Consider the following 26,447-nt stretch of genomic DNA (forward strand, 5'->3'; position numbering starts at 1 on the left):
CGTTTTAAAAAGGCGCCCCAAACTACGCCCCGCTTCGGTCCTCTCGGGACGACGCGCGAGACTACATTCCGCCCCGAACGCAAAAAGCGCTTCCCTCTAAGTCTAAGCAAGCCCACTGTCTCTTTAAAGAATAAATCGGGATCCGATTCACGCTACATACCCGCCTTCCCCGCCTCTGCCGCCCAATCCGCGGAGTCTTCGTGCCGAGACGGGGGAGCCAATGGGGACGCTCCACGAAGGGCAGCGCCGTAGGGACGTGGCTGAAGGCGAGAGCCTCGGTAAGTGACATGCCCTCCCGGCCAATAAGATCCAGGCGTGAATCCAAGGGCGGGAAGTTAGTACCCGCCGGAATCAATGGGGTAGGGAAGCACCCGAGCGTCGGAGGCGGAGCTCGGGCTGGGAAGAGAGGCGGCGGAGTGGGTGGGCGGCTGGCGGCGCCGACTCTCTCTCTTTCTCTCTCTCACTCACTCTCCTGAGGGGCACGTGACAGGAGCCGCTGGGGCTACTACAACCGAGTGCTTCGGCGGGTGGGGTGCGCCGAGAGGTGAGCGTTCCAGTCTGTGTCCCCCCCCCCTCAAAAAATGAAACCATCCTTGGAATCCGACAGGGTAGAATAGAAGAAGCCTTTTGGTGGGCAGCCCCTCACTCGCGCGCGGAGAGAATGCCGGGACTCTGGAGGGGGGCACGTTGACCCCAGGGAGGGCGGTGAGGGGTGGGTTGTACCATTGCATGCAGGGAGGGGGAGTGGGCCGTGGGGCTGAAAAGAGGGGAGATGAGAGTGACGGGGGAGGGGGCCAGTAAGGCCTAAAGTGTCTGGCCAGGTTGTGGGGTGGGTATTGATGCGGTGGGTCCCCAAAGTCTGGGCGGTTGAGTCTTTTGGTGGGGGCAAGGGCCCGCCAGGAGCAGCCAGGCCTGGCCTGCTGGGGTTTTCTCTCCTTTTTTGGGGGGGGGTGCAGGGGAAGGAGAGGTGTCGCAGGCGCACCGCGAGTGGGGAAGTCGGGCCTTCCCTGTTAGGTCATGCTGTGGCAACGCCGTGAGACCTGCTCGCGAGTAGCACATGCGCGGTATGACTAATCACTTGGTAGGTCTGTGCGGTCATGCTTTGGGAGTTTTTTTTGGGGGGGGGCGCCTTCTCCGACTGGGCTGGGGACACGGGGCCCACAGTTTCTCACGTCGCGTATTCTTGAATATCAGAAAAGGAAGAAGGGAAAAATGTGGCGGTTGTGGGAGAGGTAGCGCGGCCCGCACCGCAGGAACCCTCCCTGCCCCCTGTTGGGTTTAAAGAGTATGCGTGACTTTGTGACTATTTTGTGGCGGTTTTTCACATGAGGAAAGAACATGGGGCATGGGAGTGGATTTGGCACAGGCCAGTTTAATAAAATGGAATATAAATCATGTATGGTGACGTTTGAATGGATTGATGATTTGGAAACGGTTTTGCACATTTTGTTGCTGCATATTTTCTAGTAGGCATTCTCAAAACTGGAATTTAAGCTATTTTACTGCTGAACTACTTATGCAGAGTACCAGGGCTCCCGGGACACATATTCTGGAAATAATTGCGTGGGCAGGGAAATGTGCAACATAAAATAATTGAAGTTAAAATTAAGTCTTAAGACTGGCTTGTACTTAATATAGATTACTGGCAACAGTTGCGTGAATGTGATTTTTTTTTTTTTTACTGGAATTGGGTAGTCAAAGAAGATAAGGGCAAAAGTCCTGTCTGGTGTGAAGAAGGAAGTGATAATTTTGCAATGTGCCATGTGAAAGCAGAAAGAGGACAAAGGTGAACTGCAAAGGGAGAGTAAGGAATGCTCTAAACTATAGAGGCCTTGAACTTCAAATGCACATGAAAGTTATCAGGTTGCTTTAGTGTAGTAACTTATTGCAGTTCACACAATACTAAGGGGGGAAGTATTGGGGCATTATATTGGCACAAGTAACAATTACTTGTTTCTATTATGATGAACTGAAAATGACAGAAATTTCCTATATATATTAAGAGAGGTTTAGGTGTTGCCTTAAACACGATTCACTGCCTTTATTTGGTATGGAGTTAAGTTAACTGGTGGGTGTGGTGTCCTAAAATAACTAAAAGCTGATTTGTATGTAAAGGGACATACAGTGGGTGAGTCTGACTCCGTTGCCTTCCTACATTGCTCCCCCACTGTTCACTCAAACTAATTTTCCCTTCTTGCCTTCCCTCTTAGGAGACATCAAGGGGCAGCTGCTATTGGCACCCTTCTAATCTTCTGTGATGTAGTTCTAAGGGCTGCTGCTCTCCTTCAAGACTGGTGCTGCAGGCTCCAAAGCTGGAAGGGAGAACAGTAGCTTGGAATTTGCATTTTGGAGGCCCTCTGTGGCACCTCAACCATGAAGCCCCATCTTAAAATAGATTATGTGTATCTCCCCCCCCCTTTTCTTTTTGCAAAGAAACTCAGATACATAAGCTCGGTGCCAAATGGCTTCCTAAACCAGGGTTACAGTCGCCAAAATGCGGTGCCTAGTTGCCATTTTTGTGCCAGACAGAAGTCATTTTTCAATATGACTTTTTGGTTCCTGAAATTCATTCTGATTGTGCAGATAAAATACAATGGATAGAATTGTGCAGGATTCATTGCTAGTGTGTAAAAAGAGTCCTGATCCAACGATCCCCAGGTATGCACCTCCAGCTGGTGGAGATCTCAGGCAACATCCTGAGGCAACTTAGTCACAAGTGGCCGATAGCCAGGTGCAAAATGTACCTGGTGCATGGTGAATTTCGAATGCTAGCCACAGATATAGTGAACTGTACCTCCCTTAACAACTGTTTATTGTTATTTATGGAGGCTCAGGTCACAGTTAGTGAACCATGGATTTAAAATATTGATGACTTGCTAGTTCAGTGGAGTGCAAACTTGAATGAAATCTCTCCCTGCTAGTCAGCGTAGTTTGATCTAAGAAATACACTCAATGTGGAACCTAATATCCTCTGTAACCCTGGGTAAGGGGTTAGGCATTACAGTGGTGCCCCGCAAGACGAAAAACTCGCTAGACGAAAGGGTTTTCCGTTTTTCGAGGCACTTCGCAAGACGAATTTCCCTATGGGCTTGCTTCGCAAGACGAAAAAGTCTTGCGAGTTTTTTCCCTTTTCCCCCCTTTTTCTAAGCCACTAATAGCGCTAAGCCGCTAATGGCCGTGCTTCGCTAGACGAAGAGACTCGTGGAACGGATTATTTTCGTCTTGCGAGGCACCACTGTATTAGTACAGTGGTACCTAAGTACTTAATTCGTTCCGGAGGTCCATTCTTAACCTGAAACTGTTCTTAACCTGAAGCACTACTTTAGCTAATGGGGCCTCCTGCTGCTGCGCTGCCAGAGCACGATTTCTGTTCTCATCCTGAAGCAAAGTTCTTAACTCGAGGTACTATTTTTGGGTTAGCGGAGTATGTAACCTGAAGCATATGTAACCCGAGGTACCACTGTACTGGGTAAAATCTGGCCTGTAAAACAATTTTAACTGACTTACTACTGCTGCACCAAATTTTAATAAAGTTGAGAGTTACGTGAGATAATTTATATGGGTTTAATAATAATAATGCCAGAAGTGTTCTCATTTTTTTCACTAGGACTAGGGCAGACGAGGCAATAGCCCCTTGATATTTAATTAATTAATTAATTTTGTATACCACTCTCCATACATAGATCTCAGGGAGGTTCACAGCATAAAATAGTTGAGTAGAAAAGCATGCATTTTGACCATTGTATGTTGGAAAACCTGGTTCAGAAATAAAGACTAAAAAACTACACCCTGCATGAGATACTGTATTAATAGAAAAATTTTGATTCGAAGAAGATAAATTTGTCCAGCTGTTTTCTTCTGCCTCCTGGTTTCATGTTATGTCAAAGTACTTTATGTTGCTCTATTTTATCACACTGTTCTCAGCACAGAACCTCCCAGTGTGTTACTAACTTCACATTCTATTTCTGTGAGCGGTAATACACACATTTAGATACCAACAACTGTACTCTCTTCAGTAGCTGTGAACTTTTTCAACTAAACCTGAAAAGGCACTACATGGTAGCTCATAACTTGTTACAAATCCCATTTGTAATGTATTTGCAAACATACAGCTTTTCTCAAAAGAACAGATAGAGCAATCTGCAAACGCTTTCCCATGTACTCTTAATAACCTTTAACAATTAGTGCTTGGTGTGCACAACATAATAGCATTTGCTTTAATTACTTCAAGACAAGTTATAGAAGATATATATAAAAGGGGTCACTTGGATGTTAAATATTCATGTGTGTATTCTAAAAACTTCCAGTGTTTGCCAAGCTATAAGGAGATTAAAAAAAGTCAAGAATTCTTCTTGGAAACTTGATCCTCTAAAAGGTCTCGTAAAAATTGGTTTATCCCCCCCCCCTGCAACAGCCAGCCATGTGCCTATGGCATACTTAGAATCAGAATATGAAGACTAGCCCTTTCCTATTTATCCTCAGCGTTTGATATTCAGAGGCATATTGATTCCAAAGAGAAAGGTTCTATCACTCAAATTAAAACTGTCAATTACCTCTAGTTCTGTAGGAGCTACATATACCCTGATCCACTTTGTAGTTAGTACCCTAAATTAAATGCTAAAAGCAAATTAACCTGCTTGCTGTGTAGGCCTTGGTTCGTTTTGCTTATAAGGCTATTTTTCTAATGGCAGAAGGACAGAAGTGTTGGTTACCACTTGAGCAGACTAATTTGCTTTTCTTCTGCAGGCGGCAAATGCTCATCACAGTAGAAACAATCTGTTTACAAAGCAGAATTTGCTGGAAAGCCAAATTAATCAGGACTGTTGTAGATAGGAAAACAAACACTTGGTAGTAATATCCACAAATCAGAATATGAAGGGAGTGTAGCAGAATACATTTAAAAGACAGAAATCTCCAGGTTTTCCTGTATTCAGTTTCAGCTGAGGTGTTGACTAAGCATCACTGTCCTGTACATGTACTTGAGCTAAGTACGTACTTGCATTCTGGAAGCAAATGTGCATCTCAGCTATCCATTTTTGGATGTTCTCCCCCCTCCATATAAGACATAGTCTGAGTGAAGAGGCAACAAAAGTTGTACATCCCTAGGATTATATCACCTCTACAATTTGGCTTGCTCAGTGCTAGAATGTTGGGGTCATGTCCAAGTTTTGACTGCAAGACCTAAGAAAGACCCAGACTTCCATAGTACTAAGGTCTTGGATTTTGTGTATTACAGCTTTCTCTGTAGCAGAATTCTCACTAATGTAGGCTAAACATTTTGGGATAAGACTGTGTCCCAAGCATCTTCGTATTTATTATATAAACAAAATGTTTATATAATATTAAACAAAACAAAAATGTTGTCATTCCAGTGAACCGGTCTGCAAGCATATGTCTGTAGCTTCCTTTGTGCTTGATTTTGGACTTCTTAGGAAGTATTGGAATCCTATGCCCCTTTTCAGCTGAGACCTGTGGGTATAGGGTAGTATACAAATTTAATAATAATAATAATAATAATAGGCTCTGGAAACAGTTTAGAACACTAGAAATCTTAACAGATGTATGATACAAGATACATGAGAGTGCATGGCAGTCTCTTCTGTTCCCTAGCGCTTGGTGAAATGGAGTTGGAAGGAGCTGTTTGTTGCTGGACATGGACTGGCTAATGGGAAAGATGCCAACCCCCGTGTCTTACCCATCACTTCCAAATTTGGGCTGGGTGCAAAAATGTGTCATTTTAAAATCTTCTAATATATGGTGGGCTAATAAATGTGCACCAAATACAGTCATACCTCGGATTACAGCCGCTTCAGGTTGCGGACTGCCGAAACCTGGAAGTACCGGAATGGGTTACTTCCGGGTTTCAGCGGTCACGCGTGGTAGCGCAAAATTGCGCTTTGCACAGAAATGCTGAATTGCAACCCGCGCACGCACAGACGTGGGTTGTGAATGCTGCAGGTTGCGAACGTGCATCCCACACAGATAACGTTCGCAACCTGAGCATTCACTGTATTAACTTCCTTGTTTTTTCAGAAATAACCATGTAGGGGTGAACTTCAAAGCTCTGGTTTTTTTGGGGGGGGGTGTACTAATGTTCCATTCTCTCCTATGTATGATATTTGTCATGCTTTTAAATGGCCCTCTTTTCTGGAATCCTAGAGATATGACTGAAGAATTAGTTTATATCCCATCTTTCCTCCAAGGAGGTCAAAGTAGTGCTCAAAATAAGTTTCCCCAACTTATTTTATGCTCACACAACCCCATGAGTTAGAAGTTGGACTGAAAAGCTGTGCCTGTTCGAGGTTACCCACTGAATTTCATGGCTGAGGGGGGATTTGAATACTCATCTCCCAGAATGAATCCAGCGCTCTCTGCACCACACTGGCAATGTGCAATCCTTTTTATATTCCGAAAAGCCCCTCTAGGTGATGCATGCAGAGATATCCTGTAAACATTTGTCTTGCTTAGTGGTTTTATTTAGTATAAGGTTTCTTTTCATAGTTCTTGTAATGCAGGGGTAGTGAATTGGTTGGCCTGATTTCGCTCACCAAGCCATTTTCAAAAGACACATCAGCCTATGTTGAAATAGACTGGTGGTGGTATTTTCAGTGGTAGCTTCAGCTATGGTGGTGTAGAACAATCTGCCACCATGACGAACAATCAGGAACCCTCTGGGAAAGGGAAGAGGCACTCTGATCTATTCCAGTGTTTCACTAGTATTCTGGTATACTCCTTCCTTTTTTCTGAGCACTCCAATCTGCTCTCAATGGTAGCAGGCTGTTCTGCACCACCACGGGGAAGCTGGAGGAAGAGAGACTCACCACTGCTCTGCTATCTGTGCTTTTCACCATAACTGGTACTCTCAGTAGAGCAAGGGAGCATGATGGAAACAAGTGCTGGGGCAATTCCTTTCAGCTATTGATGTTGCTAGTGCGGCAATGTGTATTGTATATATCGGAGTGTGTATGTGGGTGTCTGCTTTCTGTTTGGCCATGTGCACCTGGCTTGTGGTTGTCCACTGAGGTTGGCCATCATTGAATACTGCCCTTGGACAAAAAAAGAAACTAGTCACCCCTGAAGGTTGGAAATACGGTAAATGTTTATGTAGCAGTAGGCAGAGATTTTCATTAGCCCAGAGGTAAGACCATCTGACCAGGGCCTCCCTCTGCCTCTGCTCACAGAATATCAATGTGCGCATTTGGCACTTGACTTGTGTCTACATCTATGACAATAATAGCATGAAAACAAAACATGAAAAGGAGACAAAATGGAACTTTGTATAAAATGCAGGTTTGCTCATAACACTGGAACAGCCACCAAAAGCTTTTTTTTTCTTTTTTAAGTTTCAGTTATGAAACTTAGAGAAATTTATATGCTTGTTTCTAGTATGGCGTTCTTGCTGCTAGTTCTGACTCATTCATACTGCATTAGCTTTTGCAAGCCTCTCTACAAGTTTTACTTGTTTGGTTGTGATAAATCTCTTCATTATTTGAAGTGAAGGGATGGGGAGGAGCTCCTGTAGTAGTTAGTATTAAAAGGAACCAGGAAGTTGTGCCTCCATGGAACCACCACTAATACTTTACCTTTTTCCTCCTCCTGTGCTTGCCTAAGTCACTATTACACGCCAGAAGTAACCATTTCATACTGGAAGCGTGTGTTTTCAGCATGGGAGCTGTGGTGAGAAGCTTGAGCTAGTGAAGAAGCCAGTCAGGAGTTAGAACATGGCAAGGCGGAGTTCCTGAGTGACCTTCAAAGCCAAATAAGGAAGGGGGTGGTTGCTATGGGGACTGCTTCCTGTTTCCGCTTGGGTGGGGGTTCCGTGTGCTGTCCCATGGCAACAGCCCCTCACTTGGGCGGGGTATGTGTGTGTGTGTGTGTGTTTGGATACAGTAGCCTCTCCTTCCTGATATTTGTGGTCCACCCTTGGGACACCTGATGTCACACAGGAAGGGGAAGGGTGTCTCAGAGTATGTGCAGAGTGCCTTTTCATTTTCATGCCCTAAATTGCTGCCAGTTGGGGCTGTTTAATAATCCTGTTTCAGTTTTATTTTACTGGGTGCCACATTACAAAAAACAACATTTAGCAGGGCAATGAATGACTCAAATTTTTAAAAAAGTCTTTTCAAAGCTCTACTGTTCAATTTTTAAGCCTTAAAAAAATGATAGGCAGAACGGCTAAATTACAAAACAACACAGGATTTTACCAGGTATCCCACAGGGGAGTAATCGGTTAAGGGAACTGGGGACTCATAAAGGTTGAAAACCACAGGTCTACACCATTAAATAGCATTTTTGTGCATGTATTGGCTGGGACCTAGTGATGAACAGAGAACCATTTTGGTAGCATATGCCTAATAGTGTGCATATATGTTGATTTATGTTGATTAACCCTTTCCTTTGCTGGTAGGCGTAGTGATATTTCATGCTCATCTTTTACCCTTATGCGTAGACCATGAAGCAGAAGTGGTTGCTGTGTGCAGCATTGCTGTTAGCTGGAGCCTCTGCTATCCTGGCACATGAAACTCACGATCACGATCATGATGATGACGACGTAATAGATATTGAAGATGACCTTGATGATGGCATTGAAGAGGTAGAAGAGTTGAAGCATGAAGCGAGCACTCCACCCCCACTCCCTAAGGTTTGTTTGAATACTTAATTCAAGTGTAGATCTCCAGAAAGAAATTATTAACAAGTTCCTTCATTCTGATGATTGGACCAGGTCTGCAGCTTTCTAGCTATAATTCTAATTTTAACCGGCCCATTATCTAAGTGGGGTGCACACTTCCAAGTTGTTGCTTTCCTTTGGCTGCTAGAACTTGCTTCTTGAAAAGATGTGGAAAATTCCTGCATCCAAACTTAAGTTGCTGCACTGTCAAGAGAGGCTTCTCCTGTTGTTTAAAGCTTTGTGCTGTTTGCATGGGTGTAGTGTAAGGAAAGCCCATGTGGTGCTATCTATATGTTTTGGACTGCATCTCCCAACAGCCCCAGCCAAAATAGCCAAAGGTAAGGAATGATGGGAATTGTAGTCTGCTATATCTGGCGGGCACTACATTGACTGCTGTGGTGTTAGTAAATAGGGATGCTTGTGGAACTTATTCTTTTGAGTTCTAGTTTGAACTGATCCATTCAATGTCTTCTGGATGACTGTGTGGATCAGAAGATAGTTTTCCTTGTGTGATGTAGTTGGGCCTAAAAACAAACCAGACTGCATATAAAAATGCATATATACTTAGAAATGCTTATTTAGTGAGAACGCATTCAAAAACATCTGTTTAAATCTGGTGCAGATTAATTAAATTCTGTGCAGATTAATGTGGAAATTGGACACAGCAGGCTTTGTCGACATGTGAATGTGATACAGATGATACCAGTGGGAAAGTAGCATCATGTACATTGGAATTAGTCATACTTGGAAACAATAATACAACTATATTAGCAGTTTATGTCACCATCATAGAACTATACCAAGATATTATAGCAATGCAACATAGCTTTGTATTGTACAGTGGTACCTCTAGTTGTGGACATGATCCATTCTGGGGTGCCATTTGCACCTCAAATAGTCCGCAACTAGAGCGGCACTTCTGCGCATGCGCAAAGTGCGCAAAACGCTTCTGCATGTGCGCACGCGGTGAAACCTGGGTTTGCCGAATTTGCAAGCTCAAAAGACGCGACATGTACCTAACGCAACACAAGGTATGACTGTATGCCTAGCTCTCTCATGTTTGCCTTCTGGGCTCCTAGATCTTTAAGGCGGAAGGAACGTGAAAATTGAGCCATGGGTTGCGTTCATCATAGTGCTGAAGAGAACATTTCATCAGCACAAGGATTTATCCTCCCGCATGCCCCCTAAATTCCACCAAAACTCCAGAGCAGATTTGGGGATGGTGCAAGGGGAGAGGGACACCCCCTTGTGGTAGTTCTAATATTTCATTCACTACTATCCTATGAATTGCTAGTGTAGTGCTACACTACGCCCTAAGGTTGGAATCTGCAATAAGAAGTAGAGTAAAGCAATGAGTTCAAATTTCTAAACCATTATTTGTAGTGTTCTTTCCAGTGAAGAGCTGTTTCAGTAATTCTGCTGTTCAGTAGGAAGTGGAATAGTTTGGGATATTAACATACAAACTATGGGAAGTATCCAATATGTTCCATTAGCACAATGACTTTTGCCCATGCCACAGAACTTCTCCTGCCTCTCCTTTTCCCCAACCCCAAATCTGTTCAGGAGGTTACCCCAACCCTTCAGAGCCAATTTGGAGAGGGAGGGGAAGTTTTATTGCACTAACGGAAATACTTGTGCTGTCAGAACGAGTGCATTGTGTACCCAAAAGCATATTTCTCAATTCTACTTGATCACAAATAATATGAATTGGTTTATAATATTGTTCAAGATATCACATATCAAGGTATATCGGACATCTTTCTCAATCAGGTCACCTATAAGGCCCCAGTCCCAACAGGAGATGTTTATTTTGCTGAGAACTTCGATAAAGGAACTTTAGAAGGGTAAGTTTAAGCCCAAGAGGTGTTAGTAGATTTACAGAGAGATGTTTCTGTTGTGTGCATTACAAACATTTATATCCCTTTTGCCTCAGTATGAGTAATTCAGTGGGGCTCACATAACAAAAAAGCAATTCTAAACAAAGTCAAAGCAAAATGTACACAGGTACTTGGCAGCAACCAATAATCACAGTGCACTACCATGCAGATACATGGTAAAAGATTAAGAAGCGGGTCCTCAGATGCATGTGAGGATTAAACGCAGGTCCTGGGTCTGAAAAGGTTGAAGATGTGTGTCTTAGGGCATGGCATTTCAAAGCCTAGGTGTTGAAACAGAAGGCCCTGCCTTACATCTCTACCAAAGTATCTCTCTTTTTTTTTTCTTCATTTTTTTCATTTTTTTTCATTTTGCCAATATGTCTTTATTTTTATTTTTTTTTTTAATATTTTTTATTAAGGATTTTCTTGTTTTACAGAAGTGTAGTGCCTCGTTTCTTCTTCTTCTTCTTCTTCTTCTTCCATGTAACGTTTTTACAAATCCGTTTCATTTGTTGAGGCATTAGGGGGAGAAGAAAACAGAAAGAAAAAAGAAAGGGGGGTGGGGAGAGGGAGGATGGATGGGGGTGGGGTCGGGTGGCGGTGTTTCTATTATGCTTAATGTATGTAGAGTTTGGTGTCAGCGTTGCTTGTGTTGTTCACTTACCAAAGTATATCTTAGTTATAGTGCACCAATCACAGAGCCAGCAGTTTCTTAGCAGTGAGCCATTCAGTTGCAAGTTCTTAGACTTAAATATGGACATGTGGTAATATGCGTATTTATTGAATTTGTTGCAAGACATACTAATTCACTAAATTATGTAATTACAGAAGATAAAAAGGTGTTTAAACACATTTAAGCTATGCAACGCTCTCATATCTGGTGCTTCATTTTCCTTGTCTTCCTTTACCCTTTTTTCCCCCCTTCTCCTTTTTTGCTATGTTTTTTAGATTGTAAACCTGAGGGCAGGGACTGGCTTGCTTGTTAATGATCGCTTGTTAGCCACTCTGGGAACTTTTTTGGCTGAAGAGTGGGGGGGAAATGCTTTAAATAAAAAACAAAAAAAACAACTGTTTTTAAATTTTAGGTGGGTTCTATCTAAAGCTAAGAAGGATGATATAGATGATGAAATAGCCAAATACGATGGTGAGTATAATGCTTTGCTTGGTCTTCACTGCATGCAATGACTGGGGTTAGTAGCTAAGCACAACTACTTTAACTGCCCCAGCCGCCTCCCAGTACTGGATGGTATTTTTGTTTAGAACTTTTTAATTTGTTTTTATAACAATTGTTTATATTGTGATCATATGCCATGGGACCTTATGGTGAAGGGTGGGTAATAGATCTTAATCTCAGGGTTGTGGGTTCGAGTCCCATGTTGGGAGAAAAATTTGACTAGATAATCATTGTGGTCCCTTCCATCTCTACAATTCTAAGATTCAAATGTGACTAAATCTCAATTAGACTTTTGTCTTGCTGTGGCACTAGTGGCCTAGTTCTCACAGAGATGATAAACCTACATCTGGACTGTGATTGCATGCATCCCAATACAAAAATAAAATAAATATATTTTCCACATAGAAACCATCTAGCCTTATTCCTAAAATGTTTTTCTCTGTGGGAGAAATGGGTTTTTTGTATGGAAGAACACTCAAGTCAAATGAGCCCCTACTTGCAAAACTGTACAGACCTGATACAGATTTACTGCATCAATGAGATCTGGGCCAGAGTCCTGGGACAGCATTTAAACATTTCTGTGAACTATTCAACAGCACTCATGTGAAAAACACATGGCATAAAGTTGGCATTTATAACACTTGGCACATACCTGATTCTAACAATTTCATTTTCATGTGTATAGAATCTTGTTTATTGTTAGGTTGCAGTTAGGCAGTGTTGTGGATGAGTGGCTCTCCTGAGCAAAGTTCCTTGTGTGTTGTGGAAGGTCGTATTTTCTCATAAACTAGAGCTGTAGTTTATTGCAGTCAGTGGTAGCTGAATTGTGCGTATGGGTTCTAAAAGTGGTAGATATTTTCTGCAATGAAATTTTGGCTGCTTATGTAAATATGGTGAGTAGAAATGACATGGTGTGTGTGATTTCTTATGAATAGAGTATTAAAACAGCAATGTGTTGTCCTGTTTCTTAATAGGCAAATGGGAAGTGCAGGAAATGAAGGATACTAAACTACCAGGGGATAAAGGACTTGTTCTGGTTTCTCGAGCTAAGCATCATGCAATCTCTGCCAAACTCACCAAACCCTTTGTCTTCGACACCAAGCCCCTCATTGTACAGTAAGTGATCCTTTTTATTTTCTATCTAGCAATGAATGGGTGTGTACACTGAGCAGTTAAGTTCAGTGGAAATGCATTCACTGTATTGTATATAGGCCTATAAGGACTGAGCTCAGTGGAAGCAGGTTCTGCCAGTTCACAGCAAAATCCGATGATTCTGTACAATGGATAGAAACTGCCATGGGCTTTTTTTCATAACCAAAGTCAAAATGTCTTGCCTTCCTCACAATCTGGACTATAAGCTTGCTTCACTTGTAATGTTCAAAACATGGTTTGGCAGTTGGGGACTTGCTTCGGATTTCCACTCTAGATCTGTCTTTCATTTGGTGCTTTGGGCAAACCAGTATGTGCTGTGATACATCAATTGGGAAAATTTGTGATTTGTTGCCAGCCAGAATTGAAAAACATGGCTTAAAAGTGGGGTTCCATTTCTGAATTGAGTCGCACCAAAGAAAGAATTGAAGCATATGAGGTGAGACGAGGAAAATGCCGTCTCAGTTGTGAAAGGAGGATGTGGTTGTTGTTTGAAATGAGTCATTGTCTTCAGGAAAAAATGATGTGGGTTTTCTTTTTAAAATGAGAGTATTATTTTATATTCCAAACTAACTTAGGTATGAAGTCAACTTCCAGAATGGTATTGAGTGTGGTGGTGCTTATGTAAAGCTGCTTTCGAAAACTCGTGAGCTGAACCTGGTAAGTGACTGTCTTCTAGCTCCTAATGTGTATCCACAACTATGTTTACTGTGCACTTACTGTGTTTCCAGTGCTGGGTTATGATTTTTATCCAAAATACATATCCTGTACTTCTCCAACCAGCTTGAGACTGTTTGGAATCCTTAAGTCATTCCTAATTTGTCTGTAGTTAAGGTGCGCACACCTTTCTTTGAATAGAGTAAATACATCTCCACCTTCCCACCCTCAATGTGCCCTGGTGCGTACACAAACAGAGAACCTGACAGTAATGAAGCCACACTGATGTGAACATCTGGGGGGGGGGGCTAAGAAGTGCATGGGCGGGGGAGGGAGAATGTCACTGCACTCTAAGGCAGTAATGTGAGCACACCTTTGGACTTCACTTCCAAACGGAGTATGTTCAAGGACTAGTTGTGGTCGTAAGAGTAGTCTGCTGGCCTACTTATCTACAGTTAGAGCAGTTTGTGGGTCTATCATTATTCTCATGATTTCTGCGGTCTACCAAGTATGTGTTTGCTGAAAAATTATTAATTCCTTGCCTTTTGGATTACTCTAGATGGCATATTTCATACATCTCATATGCTAATACCATGAAAAATGCCCTTGAATTGGTAGCATGAATTTCGCTTTTTGACTAAGCATCCATGACTTATAAGTTGGTTGGTGCAGTGTTAACAGCAGTTTTTGAAACTTCAGGTTCCTGAATTGCACTATTAATACTCCTAACAAGGAAAGCCTTATTTTTCTAGACTTTTACAATTTTGGTTGATGTAAGTCTGCTTATACAGAGGTTACTGATTTCTAGATTTGTAGAATCAAAGTGTTCATAAGATGTAGCTTAGGAGCTTGTCCTGAAAGTTAACTTATGCTGTGTGTTTGAAGCTTGGGCCATATTTATATTTTTAAGGATCAATTCCATGACAAGACTCCCTATACCATTATGTTTGGCCCCGACAAATGTGGAGAAGACTATAAATTGCACTTCATCTTCCGGCACAAGAGCCCCAAAACGGGCATGTATGAGGAGAAACATGCAAAGCGTCCTGATGCTGATTTGAAGAATTACTTTACTGATAAGAAGACTCATCTTTATACACTGGGTAAAGCAACCACATATTTGGATTTCTATGTGAAAGTCTAGTGCAGAATGTGGGAGAGGCTGTTTGCAACAATGGAGTGTATTGTAAAGCAGGAAGCGAAGAGTTTTTTATTTTATTTCCTGTGTAAGAAACCTTTAATGATAGAACAACTTCCTGCAGGAGAAGAGTAGACTATAAAGCAGGGAAATGGACCTTCTTGAACCTATATTTTTATAGGTTCTTCTCAAAAGTATTGAAGTTAACTTTATTTTCCTTGGTCATCCTAGTTCTGAACCCAGACAACAGCTTTGAAATCCTGGTTGATCAAACTGTTGTAAACAGTGGGAATCTTCTTTCTGATATGACCCCTGCCGTGAATCCGCCACGAGAGATAGAGGACCCAAATGACCAGAAACCAGAGGATTGGGATGAGAGAGCTAAGATTCCAGACCCAGATGCTGTTAAACCAGATGATTGGTGAGTAGCTGTTGAAATTTAAGGAACCTTGGGAGAAGCTTGCTCCAACAGCTTTTTCTGAGAGTGGCATGAAAAGAAGCATAAAGGGAAGTAACTGGAGTGTAGTTTTTCTAGTGTATTCTCTGGTTTTCTAGGTAATCCTTAATTACATTCCCATATATCTGCGTGAACATTGGGCAGAGACTGGATTGTGGTTGAACCTCAGGAAGGTTAGAAATGGGCTGAGGGGAGTTGGTCTGGCTATTGTTCTGCAGATTCAGTCACAAATCAGCTGAAGTCTGTGTCTTTTCTGCAGTCTGTGCTGTTTGAAAGGCCTTGAGCTAGCTGCTGCTGATCGCCCTGCTTTTCTGGCTCAGGGGATGCCAGCATGTAGCTCAACTTAGCACCTGAGAGGGGGATGAATTGGACGCAGTTGCTAGAGACTGGAAGAACCAGGTTTATGGCACCACATTTTACCTCTCATGTCACTATCTGTAACACTGCTATGCTTTCACTTGCTGATGACATAACTTGGAAGGGAGTTTTGCAAGGCCAATTCTTCTGTGTTGCTTCCCAATCCTTAGCAAAGTGAGAGTGATAGTAACAAAAACATAGCAGTAAGTCCAACTGCCAGCCTGTTAACTTGTTCACAAGCTTGTTTGGCCTGGCTTGGTCCCAGTGGATCAGTCACCTCCCCCCCCTTTTTTTTTTTTTGTGAAGAGGTGAAAACTTGTCACAGGTTTTTTGGAGCCTCCTTGATTTTTGCCTACTTTTCTGAGGAGGGAAGGGTGGCGGGTGGCAACTAATAGGTTTTTCTTTCTCCTGATGAACAAAAGAGGAAGGAGGGTGACTATGAATTGTACTTGACCCTGAATGTGGGTGTTGGATGCAAGTTGGAAAGACACACCAAAACTCATGGCTCTGAATAGTCAATTAATTAATTAAAGCATGTCTTGGTTGCATTTTATGTTATCTAAGAGTTTCTGGGGACGCAGGTGGCGCTGTGGTCTAAACCACAGAGCCTAGGGCTTGCCGATCGGAAGGTCGGCGGTTTGAATCCCTGCGACAAAGTGAGCTCCCATTGCTCGGTCCCAGCTCCTGCCCACCTAGCAGTTTGAAAGCACGTCAAAGTGCAAGTAGATAAATAGGTACTACTCCGGCAGGCAGGTAAATGGCGTTTCTGTGCACTGCTCTGGTTTTGCCAGAAGCTGCTTAGTCATGCTGGCCACATGACCGGGGGGGGGGGGAGTCTGCGGACAAACGCCGGCTCCATCAGCCAGTAAAGCGAGATGAGCACCGCAACCCCAGAGTTGTTTGTGACTGGACTTAACGGTCAGGGGTCCTTTACCTTCACCTTTTTAAAGAGCTCCTTAGCCTCAGGCAAGGAGAGCCAGTATGATCTCTTTTCCCTGTCAGTAGATGGCGGTGGCTGGTTCTTCAGGCACACCCTCTCCTGGCTTGCTAGCTACAGAAAACTGGAGACCTGAGGAACAAGTTGAGAGTGGGGACAAAATGGAGGACGGCTGGTGTTCTCTAGTAGCAAGGCCTTATTTTGTTAACCATACTTCTCATGCTCTGTCACAGTGCTCCAAATAGCTTATGATACCCTAAAAAAAATTAATGATACAGTAACATCACAATTATTACAATTGTAAAAGATATAACAGAGTGAAATAACTTGGAAATGAAAGACTAAACAGAGGGCAAACCAAAGCTTGCCTAAAGAAGTCTTTATGCCCCTTATCTTGTTACCAGCTGTGGTCATGCAGGTGGGTCTCTCCAGCTGACCACAAGAGATGGGCAGGATCAAAGATACCCTTCTTTTAAATTGTTGGGGACAGTAAGGTGATTCACTCATTGAGTTGCAACCAGAAATGACCTAGAAGGTCCCAACATCTACAGGCCTGGAGCAACATGCTCCCTGAAAGTGTTTATGGTTTCTTCCATCTTAGGGATGAGGATGCTCCTGCTAAGATTCCAGATGAGGATGCTGTGAAGCCAGAAGGTTGGCTAGATGATGAACCAGAATATGTTGCTGATCCTGATGCAGAGAAACCAGAAGATTGGTAAGTTAACCCTGATTCCACTTTGCAATGTCTTCAAACTAAAATAGTAACTCTGCTGGTGATCCTTAAAATAGGGGTTTTTTTGTGAGCATTTCAGTAACCACAACTAATATTTCCAGATGTGTGGTACCTAAACTTCTGTTCTGTTTTGTGTTTAATATGTCTACTTGGCATCTAGTTGTATGTGTGGAACATAGCCTGATATACTTCAATGTATTCTGTGTTCAGGTTCATTTTTTTCACTGATTGAAAAACACAATTCTGTTACTGGTCTAAGACAGACACTTGGCTTGTTTGCCACTTTCAAAAGCAGGTGAGAGCTGTTGCCTTAATGTGCTGCTATGGGCTTTCTGGAAAGCTGCTGCTTAGTCCAGCGTTCCCCAAACTGCTGCCCTTCAGCTCTTCTGAACTACAGGGGAAGGCTGGATTGCATGAACCCTTGGTCTGTACCCATTCTTTGACTGAAATGAAATGGGGTAATGGTCATAGTGAACTTGATCATTGAAATATGGCACTTGAAAGACCATACCTACTGGCCTAGATAGTCCAGATAGTCAGCAAACGAGCAGGTTGATGTTTGTCATTTTGTATGAATGACTTACATGGGAGTTGCTGTGGCACGCTCATATTATATATGATCACTGCTGGAAGACATGATGTGTAGTTAGTTCGAGCCCATCTAGTCATGGTTACAGTTGGAACTCTTTTAGATGAGCAGCACAAAGAAAACAGAATGAGGAGTTCAGGAGTATGGATCTGAATTAATATTTGATTATAGTAGACTTGTGACTTCTTGCCCTGACTGGCCGAAGCCAAAAGTTCTTGGATTTGTTTCTTAAAAGACTTTCTTTCAAATGCACAAGTTGATGCAATCAAAGTCTATTGTTCAGTCAAAGCTGGAGGTTGCATAACAGCTTTAAGACTTTGCCTGATGAAGAGATTGCTCTAAGCAACTGTTGATAAGATTAATCAAGAAAAAAAGATAACTGTGAATGGCTTTACAGATAGTGTGATCAGCATTGTGTTCCTCACACAAAGAAAGGTGCAAGCAAGTTGTGAAATTTCATGCATTCCCAAATTTTGTATTAGCTAGGGTGAGAGAAAACTCAGAGTATTAGAGGAATTCAGTAGTTGAGCAAAATCTATAAGCTTTGTAACATTACTTGTATCTCACCAGCTTAGAGGCATTGTTAGTGGGTGGTTTGCTAGACCAGATGGGTGGAATATATATATGTTTAGAGGTGGAAGTGGTGTTGGAATTGGGCATTTGGTTACCTGATGCAGCCAGTGAGGCAGAGTGAGACACATGACTTGCCTGTTGTTGAGTGGTAACTTGGGGGTAGGCGTTTACATGTCCTTACTGGTGGATGTTATATGAGAGGTAGTGAGTGTTGGCTGAATACAGCCTTCTGCCTGAATTTACTGGCTGCATGTAAAGGCAAAAATTACTCTAGGTTGCTCATTTGATAACTTGGTGGTGGGAGATGCTAACCTGCAGGTAGATCTAGTCAAAGTAACTCTGAAAGTGTTGTAGTCCCAGTCAAGTTCTTGCTGTAACTCATTTCTGCAGTAGCTCCCAGATCTGGGAAATTAATGGCCTGTTCTGGATTGAGTCTGACTCCTTCTTGAAAGAGTAGGTTCATAGCCTGGGAATGCTACATGAGTCGTCTCTCTAATTGGAGGCCCAAGTAGCTTCAGTGGCGAGGAGTAGCTGGTTTGTTGGCTACAGTCATTCTTGGTTTTGGATAGCCTCGCCACAGTCTTGCATGCTCTGGCAGCCACCTATCTCAACTACCTTAATGTGCTGTTCCTAGGGTTAACCTTGATGAACGCTTTCTGGAAATTGCAGCTAGTGCAGAATGCATTGGTGAAATCTGATGGAGCACCTCTTTGCATACCAGCCTGCCTGGGCATTGAGTTCAGCATAGGAGGCTTTACTCTCCATTCCCTCAATGGTTGCGCCTTCTTGAGGGTTGTTCCCTGCCTTTAGGACTCATTCCCTGGAGGCACAGTTGGCTGTCTAGTTGACGTGTTCCCATTGTCATGGGAAAAGATTTCTGTTCACCCAAGCTTTACAGTGGATTTGATTAGCTTGCTCTGGATCAGAGGTGTTTGTTGCTGTTCCAGTTTAATGTGCTTATGCTGTGCTTTTTAATGAACATAGGTTTTCACTTCTGTGTTTTCATTTTTATTAAATAGTGTATATTGGCAAAAGGGGGTCTTTAAATAGTGGAAATAAGCTAAATTACGCATTTTCTGAATTGTTAACACAAGTTGATTGTAAAATGAATTTGCTTAAATTTTGAATTTATTTGATTATGCTAAGGTAAGGAATTCTAGCATAATTAGTGTAATCATTTTGATTTTCAACACTGATAATTATTTCTAGATCAAAATTTCTACCATAGGTCAGAGACCTTTTAAATTTCTTGTTAAAAAGTAAATGGAGTCCTAAAACAGTGTTACTTTTTTCAGGGATGAAGATATGGATGGAGAGTGGGAGGCACCTCAGATTGCAAATCCCAAATGTGAATCTGCCCCTGGTTGTGGTGCTTGGCAACGTCCCACAATTGACAATCCCAACTATAAAGGCAAATGGAAAGCACCCATGATCGATAACCCTAACTACCAGGTAAATTATCTAGTATTACAAATTATATTTCATACTCCTATTTCAGGGTACATTCTTTATATTCTGCTACTTTTTTCAGCTATTTAAGACTAAACTATGATCTGGTTAACACATAACACAGAGTCATGGTTTGTTTAGCCAGAGTTGATTTCTGAATCTAGCACATCAACAAACCACAGTGTGCAGTGGTTTATTGGCTAATAAAATATAGCATTTTAAAACTATGGTTTGGTGTTTTGTCCAAACCAAAGAGCCTCACTTACCCATGGATTGTTTGGCTATGCCACACAAAAAACTTGCCAAGATACAGAGGCATAAGGCATAGAGCAATTGAAAATCATTTTGGCTAAACAAGCTTGGGGTATCATTATGTGCAAATACAGCCATTACATGTTGTAGTCTAAGAGCAGGATAGAATTAAAATACTTCCAATAATGTTTTACTGATGTGTGCCTGAATTTTCCAGGAAAGGAAGCTAAGTGGGTTAAAAAACAACAACACACACATACATACATACATACATACATACATACACAAAGTCCTTATTTGAATTTAGACCTGTATCTATCTCCATATAAGAGAGTTTCTATCTACAGGATCTAGGCAGTGGTCTTTCACAACCCTGCTTCCTGGAGATGTGAAAAGCTGAACCTGGGATTTTCTCCATACACAGCATGTGTTCTGCCATTGCTCTGTGGACAGACAGCTGCTGCAGAAGTGGGGAAAATAGCAAAACAAGAAACAAAGGGAAATAACAGTACATTGTATATATAGATGTTCAATAAGATTGTGAATATAAGCCAAGAATAAAATGAAGTATTCTAATCTGTTCAGGAATCTCTGAAGGGTCATTAAAATGAATTCTTGTGTTATAATTGTTCTGTTTCTTCATCAGGGCATCTGGAAGCCAAGAAAGATTCCAAACCCAGATTTCTTTGAAGACTTGGAACCTTTCAGGATGACCCCCTTTGCTGCTCTTGGGCTTGAGTTGTGGTCTATGACCTCTGACATATTATTTGATAATTTCATCATCTGTACAGATCGGGCAGTGGCAGATGACTGGGGTAATGATGGATGGGGTCTGAAGAAGGCAGCTGATGGCGCTGCTGAGGTGAGAAATAAAAGCTTTGTTTCTGACAACAAGCAGGATAACAGACTAGAATCCAAATGTTGTTATTTAATTAAATTTGTATACTGCCCTATACCCACAGGTTTCAGGATAAAATCGGAATATAAAGCCGCAAAATACATAATCAAAATAAAAACAAGGACAACCCAATAACCCCTTCAACACATTTTAAAAGGACATAGGATGTCAACCAACCAAAGGCTTGGTTAAAGAGAAACGTTTTTGCCTGGTGTCTAAAGGTGTATAATGAAGGTGCCAGGTGAACCTCCCTGGGGAGAGCATTCCACAGACGCGGAGCCCGTTCTCGTGTTGCCACCCTCCAGACCTCTTGTGGAGGAGGCACATGAAGAAGGGCCTCAGAATATGATCTCAGGGTCTGAGTATGGAAAGAGGTGGTCATTGATTTATTGTGGTCGTGAGCCGCTTTAAGGCTTTATAGGTCAAAACAAGCACTTTGAATTTGGCCCGGAAACTAATTGGTAGCCAGTGCAGTCGGACCACGATCGGTGTAATATGCGCACACCGTCTTAGTTCGGTGAGCAACCTGGTTGCTGAATTCTGCACTAGCTCAAGTTTCCAAACTGTTTTCAGAGGCAGCCCTACGTATAATGCATTGCAGTTATCTAACTTTGAGATTACCAGAGAATAGACAACAGTAGTTGGGCTATCCCTGTCCAGTTTAGCTGGACCCCCAGCCAAAGCTGATGGAAGGCACTCTGCGCCACAGAGGCCACCTGAGCCTCAAGTGACATCAAAGGATCCAGGAGTACCTCCAAACTATAAACCTGCTCCTTCAGAGGAAGTGTAACCCCATTAAGAACAGGTGATCTCCCACCCATCCGGTCTAGGGAACAACCTACTAACACTGCCTCAGTCTTACCTAGATTGAGTTTTGGTTTGTTGGCTCTCATCTGGTCCATTATCGAGGCAAGACACCGGTCCAGTACTTCCACTGCCTCACCTGCAGATATAAAGGAGAAATAGAGCTGAGTGTCATCAGCATACTGCTGACAATGTGCTCCAAACCTCTTTCAGTTCTTTGGTCATTAACAGATTTGCATGTCTTTTTTGAGTTAATAAACACACAGATCCCACTTTACAAATGTTCCCTATGCGAACATTCATATCAAAACATGAGGCATTAGTACCCAAACCTTGCTATGCACACTGCAGATTCAGACATTTAAATAGAGAGCATTTTTTACTTCTTTGTTTACCTTTTGCTGGTTGGCTGAAGAATGGGGAGGTGTGATTGGATAGATCACATAGCTTCTTTTCTGGGTTTTCCTGGGCTTTTTGGCTTGGAGGGGGGACAAAATTCCATGGTTGGGTGATTGTTAGATCTCTTAGGCAGCTATATTGCCTCATAATCACTGCTAAGTACAGAGAACATCATAGATTTTGATTTGTCTTCCAGCCCGGTGTTGTGGGTCAGATGATGGCAGCTGCTGAAGAGCGTCCCTGGCTTTGGGTAGTCTACATCCTTACTGTGGCTTTGCCTGTGTTTCTTGTTGTCCTCTTCTGCTGCTCTGGAAAGGTGTGTGTTTTGGAAACAACTGGTTTCAAAAGTATGTTGTGTAGGATTGGAATTGGAAGTGAATAGTCTCTGAGAAACTTACTTGTGGAATTCCTACAACTGTTTCAGAAACAGCCAAGTGCTGCAGAGTACAAAAAGACTGATGCTCCTCAGCCAGATGTAAATGAGGAAGAGAAAGTGGAGGAAAAAGACAAGGGAGAAGCAGAAGCAGAAGAAATACATGAAGAAAAGCCAGGTAAGCAAAGTTGATGATATTCACTAGTCCCAAAATCACTAAAGCTTTATCCTTATAAAGTTACATATTTTAAAATTTGAAGCCTAATGTTGAATTGGAGAGTAGGCAGCAAAAAACACAAGTATCCTGTAAATTATAGTAATAAAACCTTTTTACACACTTCAGAAGAAAAGCAGAGAGGTGATGGTGATGCAGGAAGTGCTAGTCAAGAGGAGGAGGAAGAGGAGGAGGAGGAGGAGGAGGAAGATGAAGAAGATAGCAAACCTATTACAGAGGTAAGGGGTTTTTTTTAATTGCAAAGTGTTGCACTAGAGCAAGCCTGGAGGTGGTAACCTGTTTATAAGAGCAGCCAGCAATGCAGTGCTTCCTAAATATGAATTGCAACCTCAGTGTCATCAGTTGATGGGATCATTTCACTTCATAACCTGGGGAATCAGTTTTGTGAATTCTGAAAAGCCAATGTAACCTTCAAATAAATTTTGAAAAACTTGTGCGAATGGGATAAACACAGTTCCGTTGATATGCGTATTGTAGTTTAAATAAGTGGATCCCAGTCCAGGGTTGAAGAATTCATGGCCCTCTAGATGTTGTTGGACTCAACACCCATCAGGCGCTGGCGGAGGAAGAGGAGTGCGGAGGGAGCGCACCGCCCCTGGCAGCGCGATCCCATTGGGGTGCCATTGCAGCTGCCCTCCGGCCCGCACTGGGTGCCACGCCTCTGCAGGCAGCGTGCCCCGCCCCCACTTGCTCTCTGCCCCACCCCCCGGTGTCGGAGCATGAAGCTCCACCACTGCCATCAGCCCCAATGGTCGTAGGAGCTGTAGTCCATCAATATCTAGAGGGCCACAGATTCTGCATCCTTTATCTAGTGCAACCTGCTCGCTAGTACAGGAAATCCAGCACTACAGCATCAAAAAGAAAGAAAGATGGAGAACCACTATTTTAAGGTGATCAGACAACTTTCTTCCATGGCTGCTTTCTGTTGGATAATCCACTATCATAGACATTATGCCAACCAATCACAGCTGCTCAATATTTTTTTTCGGGGGAAGGCATTACAGTTCAATTGAAGAACATAAGCTTTAAATGTTTTTCTTTTTCTTCTTGGTTCTAATGTATTTATGTGGAAATGTTGTCTGTATGTCTGTTGGAATGTCCTGGGCAAGATAAAAGGAACTGACAAATTCAATAAATAATAATAGATGACCATCTAACCTGTTTTAAAAAACCTCAAACCAAGATGGGCTTTTCCACTGTTGAACAGTTCATATCTTCCAGAAGTTCTTCCTAATGTTTTGTTCAAATCCCAGTGAATAACTTCAAAGATACTTTCTCGTTGCTTTCTAAAGCTAAGAGGAAATTGAACACAGGAAGTGACTTCATATGTATGTAAGAGTTGTGTTCTTTTACCTTTACAGGAGGAAGAAACTGTGAATAGATCCCCCAGAAACAGAAAACCAAGAAGAGATTGAAATATCCTAAAAACTTGATCTGATTAATTTTCCCCAACATGGTTTTGGGAGAGGACCTTGGATACCTTTTGCTGAAACTCAATAATAATAAAAAAACCAACCTCAGACTTCACCATCCACAGGTTCCTGTCAAATGCTCTCCAGTGTAAATGAGTGTTAGCAGTAAAATATTCGCAATTGTGTTTTTAAATAGAGTATTCCTGTAGAAAAAGAATGCATTTAACACAACCCAGCTAAGAATTTCTGGAATGTTACAATAACTAACATTTTTTTTGTTTTGAAAATTTTTGTTTTTGAATAGAATGATAGAATTGCCAGTCTCAAAACCTTGGCTCAACTTAATGTATTAATCTATCAATGGAAATGAACAGCAAACCTTAGAAAATTGCTTGGTATACAATTTTTATGTTTATTTTTCTTATTTTTCTTTTTTCTTTAACCAAAATGAACATACTTATACATCACAGTTCCCTTAGTTTGATCATGTCAAAGTATGCTGGTCAGTTATGTTAAAACTTGTACTTAAGTCAGCTAGGAGAAAGAGAGCTCAAATCCATTTCAAGAAACTATTATCAAGTGCTTAAATAACTTTCCTTCTTATTGGAGGAAGGGCATAATGAGGCCATGAAATACATATATTGGTCATGGGTACTGCCCAGCGAAAACAGTATTCATAATCAACTTGAATTTGAGAGTAAGTTCTGGTTTAGGTTACTAAGACTGAGACTGGATTTAGCCCTTTTCGGTATAGAATTTATTTTCATGGTGTTTGGTTTTTTTAATTTTGTTTTTTGTTCTTTTTTTAAACAATCCCCCCCCCTCCGATGGTTTTAAAACTAATTCCTCCTGTTCTAGCTTCTGCTGCTGCTATGCAGTTTGTTCAGAATGCAGCTTAGCTGCTATAGAATGCATATGCTCAGTTCATTAAATCTGTTTGTGATGTGTGTTTTTAATCTCAAAGGTTGAACTACTTTCTGGGGTCCAAACACTGTGGATAGTACAGTGTTGCTAACATTCTCATTATTGCCATTGTATGTACATTCATGCGCAGAGATGAAGCAAAGGCAAGCCAATCTAAAGATTTGCACCAAAAGCAGATGTCAGTATTTTGCGGCTAAGGAAGGAGCATGTGAAAGCTTCCCGGGTATATGTTCCATTTTGAGACTCAATCTGCTCTTCATGTATCAAACTATATTGTTAATGTAGGGGGTTCCAATTCCAGCTGAATAAATTTTTTAAAAACGTGTTGCATTTTGTATCTAGCAATTGTAATCCCTTTTTTGTGGAATACACACTCTGCCTCTAAAGATAAAATGTAATTCTGTGCTGTTGTATTGGAAGACTAGGGGGTTGGGAAGAAAGTAAATAAGCTTTTGGGCAAAACTACTGTATGTGCACTGAATAGAAACACTCCAGATTTTTATGTGTGGATAAGAGGTTCTCAAAGACACAGAGGTTTTGCTTCTTTAAGGTATGATTTTCACATTCAAATTTCCATATATGCTTTTCAGGTATGTTTCCTGGCACCTGGTTTGTTTGTTTTTCCTCAATAGTGTTGCTGTTCTCATTGGAGGCTACAGAGTTCACAGGCTTAATTAACTCCTTTTAGTTGTTTAGGCAGCTGATAAAAAGAAATTGCTTCCATAGCTGCCTCTTCTGTCGTTTCCCCCTCACATGGTAGACTTGCAGTGCCCCATTCAACACCTCAGTTTGTGCTAATTGTAACATACTTTATTTAATGCTGTGTGTCATGTGAACAATCTTAAGTTATTCTTTATTTCTGGTGTGTTCATCTTTCTCCAGACTGTGAGGGAAGTTTTCTGATGAAAGACATAAGGCAATCCTTAATTTGAAGCTAAAAGTAATATATTTTTGGCATTTGTGGGACCTCTTCAGAATATGCCTGTATGCATCTTTTGGCTTTTTTTATATCAGTGAAATTTGCAAAGCACTACATCATTTTTATCAATTGTTTTAAATGTACTGCTTAAAGACTTTGAGCCTGGTGTGTAATTGTGAACCCATATTAAGAAATATTCCACATGAGAGGGTTGCCCCATCAACAATTTCAGATTAAAGCACGAATTTGCATATTATGGAGTAAGTTGAAGTTTCCAAATAATTTGAGGTTCTTATTCTATCTGACTTGAAGATGATTATTTTTGTTTGTTTGTTTGTTTGAAGACAACATTCAGCTGTAGGAAATCTTTTATTGCCAACACAGATGAATTTATAGTGGGGAAGAAGCTGAATCCTAAAACTGCATTGGTACCTTGATAAGACTTCTAAAGGAAAAGGTTCCCTTTCAAAGAG

General features: G+C 41.8%; 1 protein-coding gene across 2 annotated transcripts; it reads left to right on the forward strand.

Moving 5' to 3' along the window:
- Positions 1-380: 380 nt before the first annotated feature.
- On the forward strand, positions 381-25,376 carry CANX (calnexin). Of its 2 annotated transcripts, none has more exons than XM_081851435.1 (15): positions 381-544; positions 8,450-8,641; positions 10,439-10,512; positions 11,631-11,689; positions 12,694-12,835; positions 13,447-13,528; positions 14,436-14,628; positions 14,895-15,084; positions 17,016-17,129; positions 19,605-19,761; positions 20,657-20,872; positions 22,308-22,427; positions 22,536-22,662; positions 22,828-22,937; positions 24,081-25,376. In XM_081851435.1, the coding sequence occupies exons 2-15, from the start codon at positions 8,453-8,455 to the stop codon at positions 24,132-24,134; spliced, it is 1,827 nt and encodes a 608-aa protein (XP_081707561.1). In that variant the 5' UTR covers positions 381-544; positions 8,450-8,452; the 3' UTR covers positions 24,135-25,376. The 2 variants fall into 2 exon arrangements, with proteins under 2 accessions (XP_081707561.1, XP_081707560.1); XM_081851434.1 differs by lacking the exon at positions 381-544 and adding an exon at positions 1,057-1,081.
- Positions 25,377-26,447: the final 1,071 nt, after the last annotated feature.

Source organism: Podarcis erhardii (genome assembly GCF_964252035.2).
Source record: "Podarcis erhardii genome assembly, chromosome: 2".
Lineage (NCBI taxonomy): Eukaryota > Metazoa > Chordata > Lepidosauria > Squamata > Lacertidae > Podarcis > Podarcis erhardii.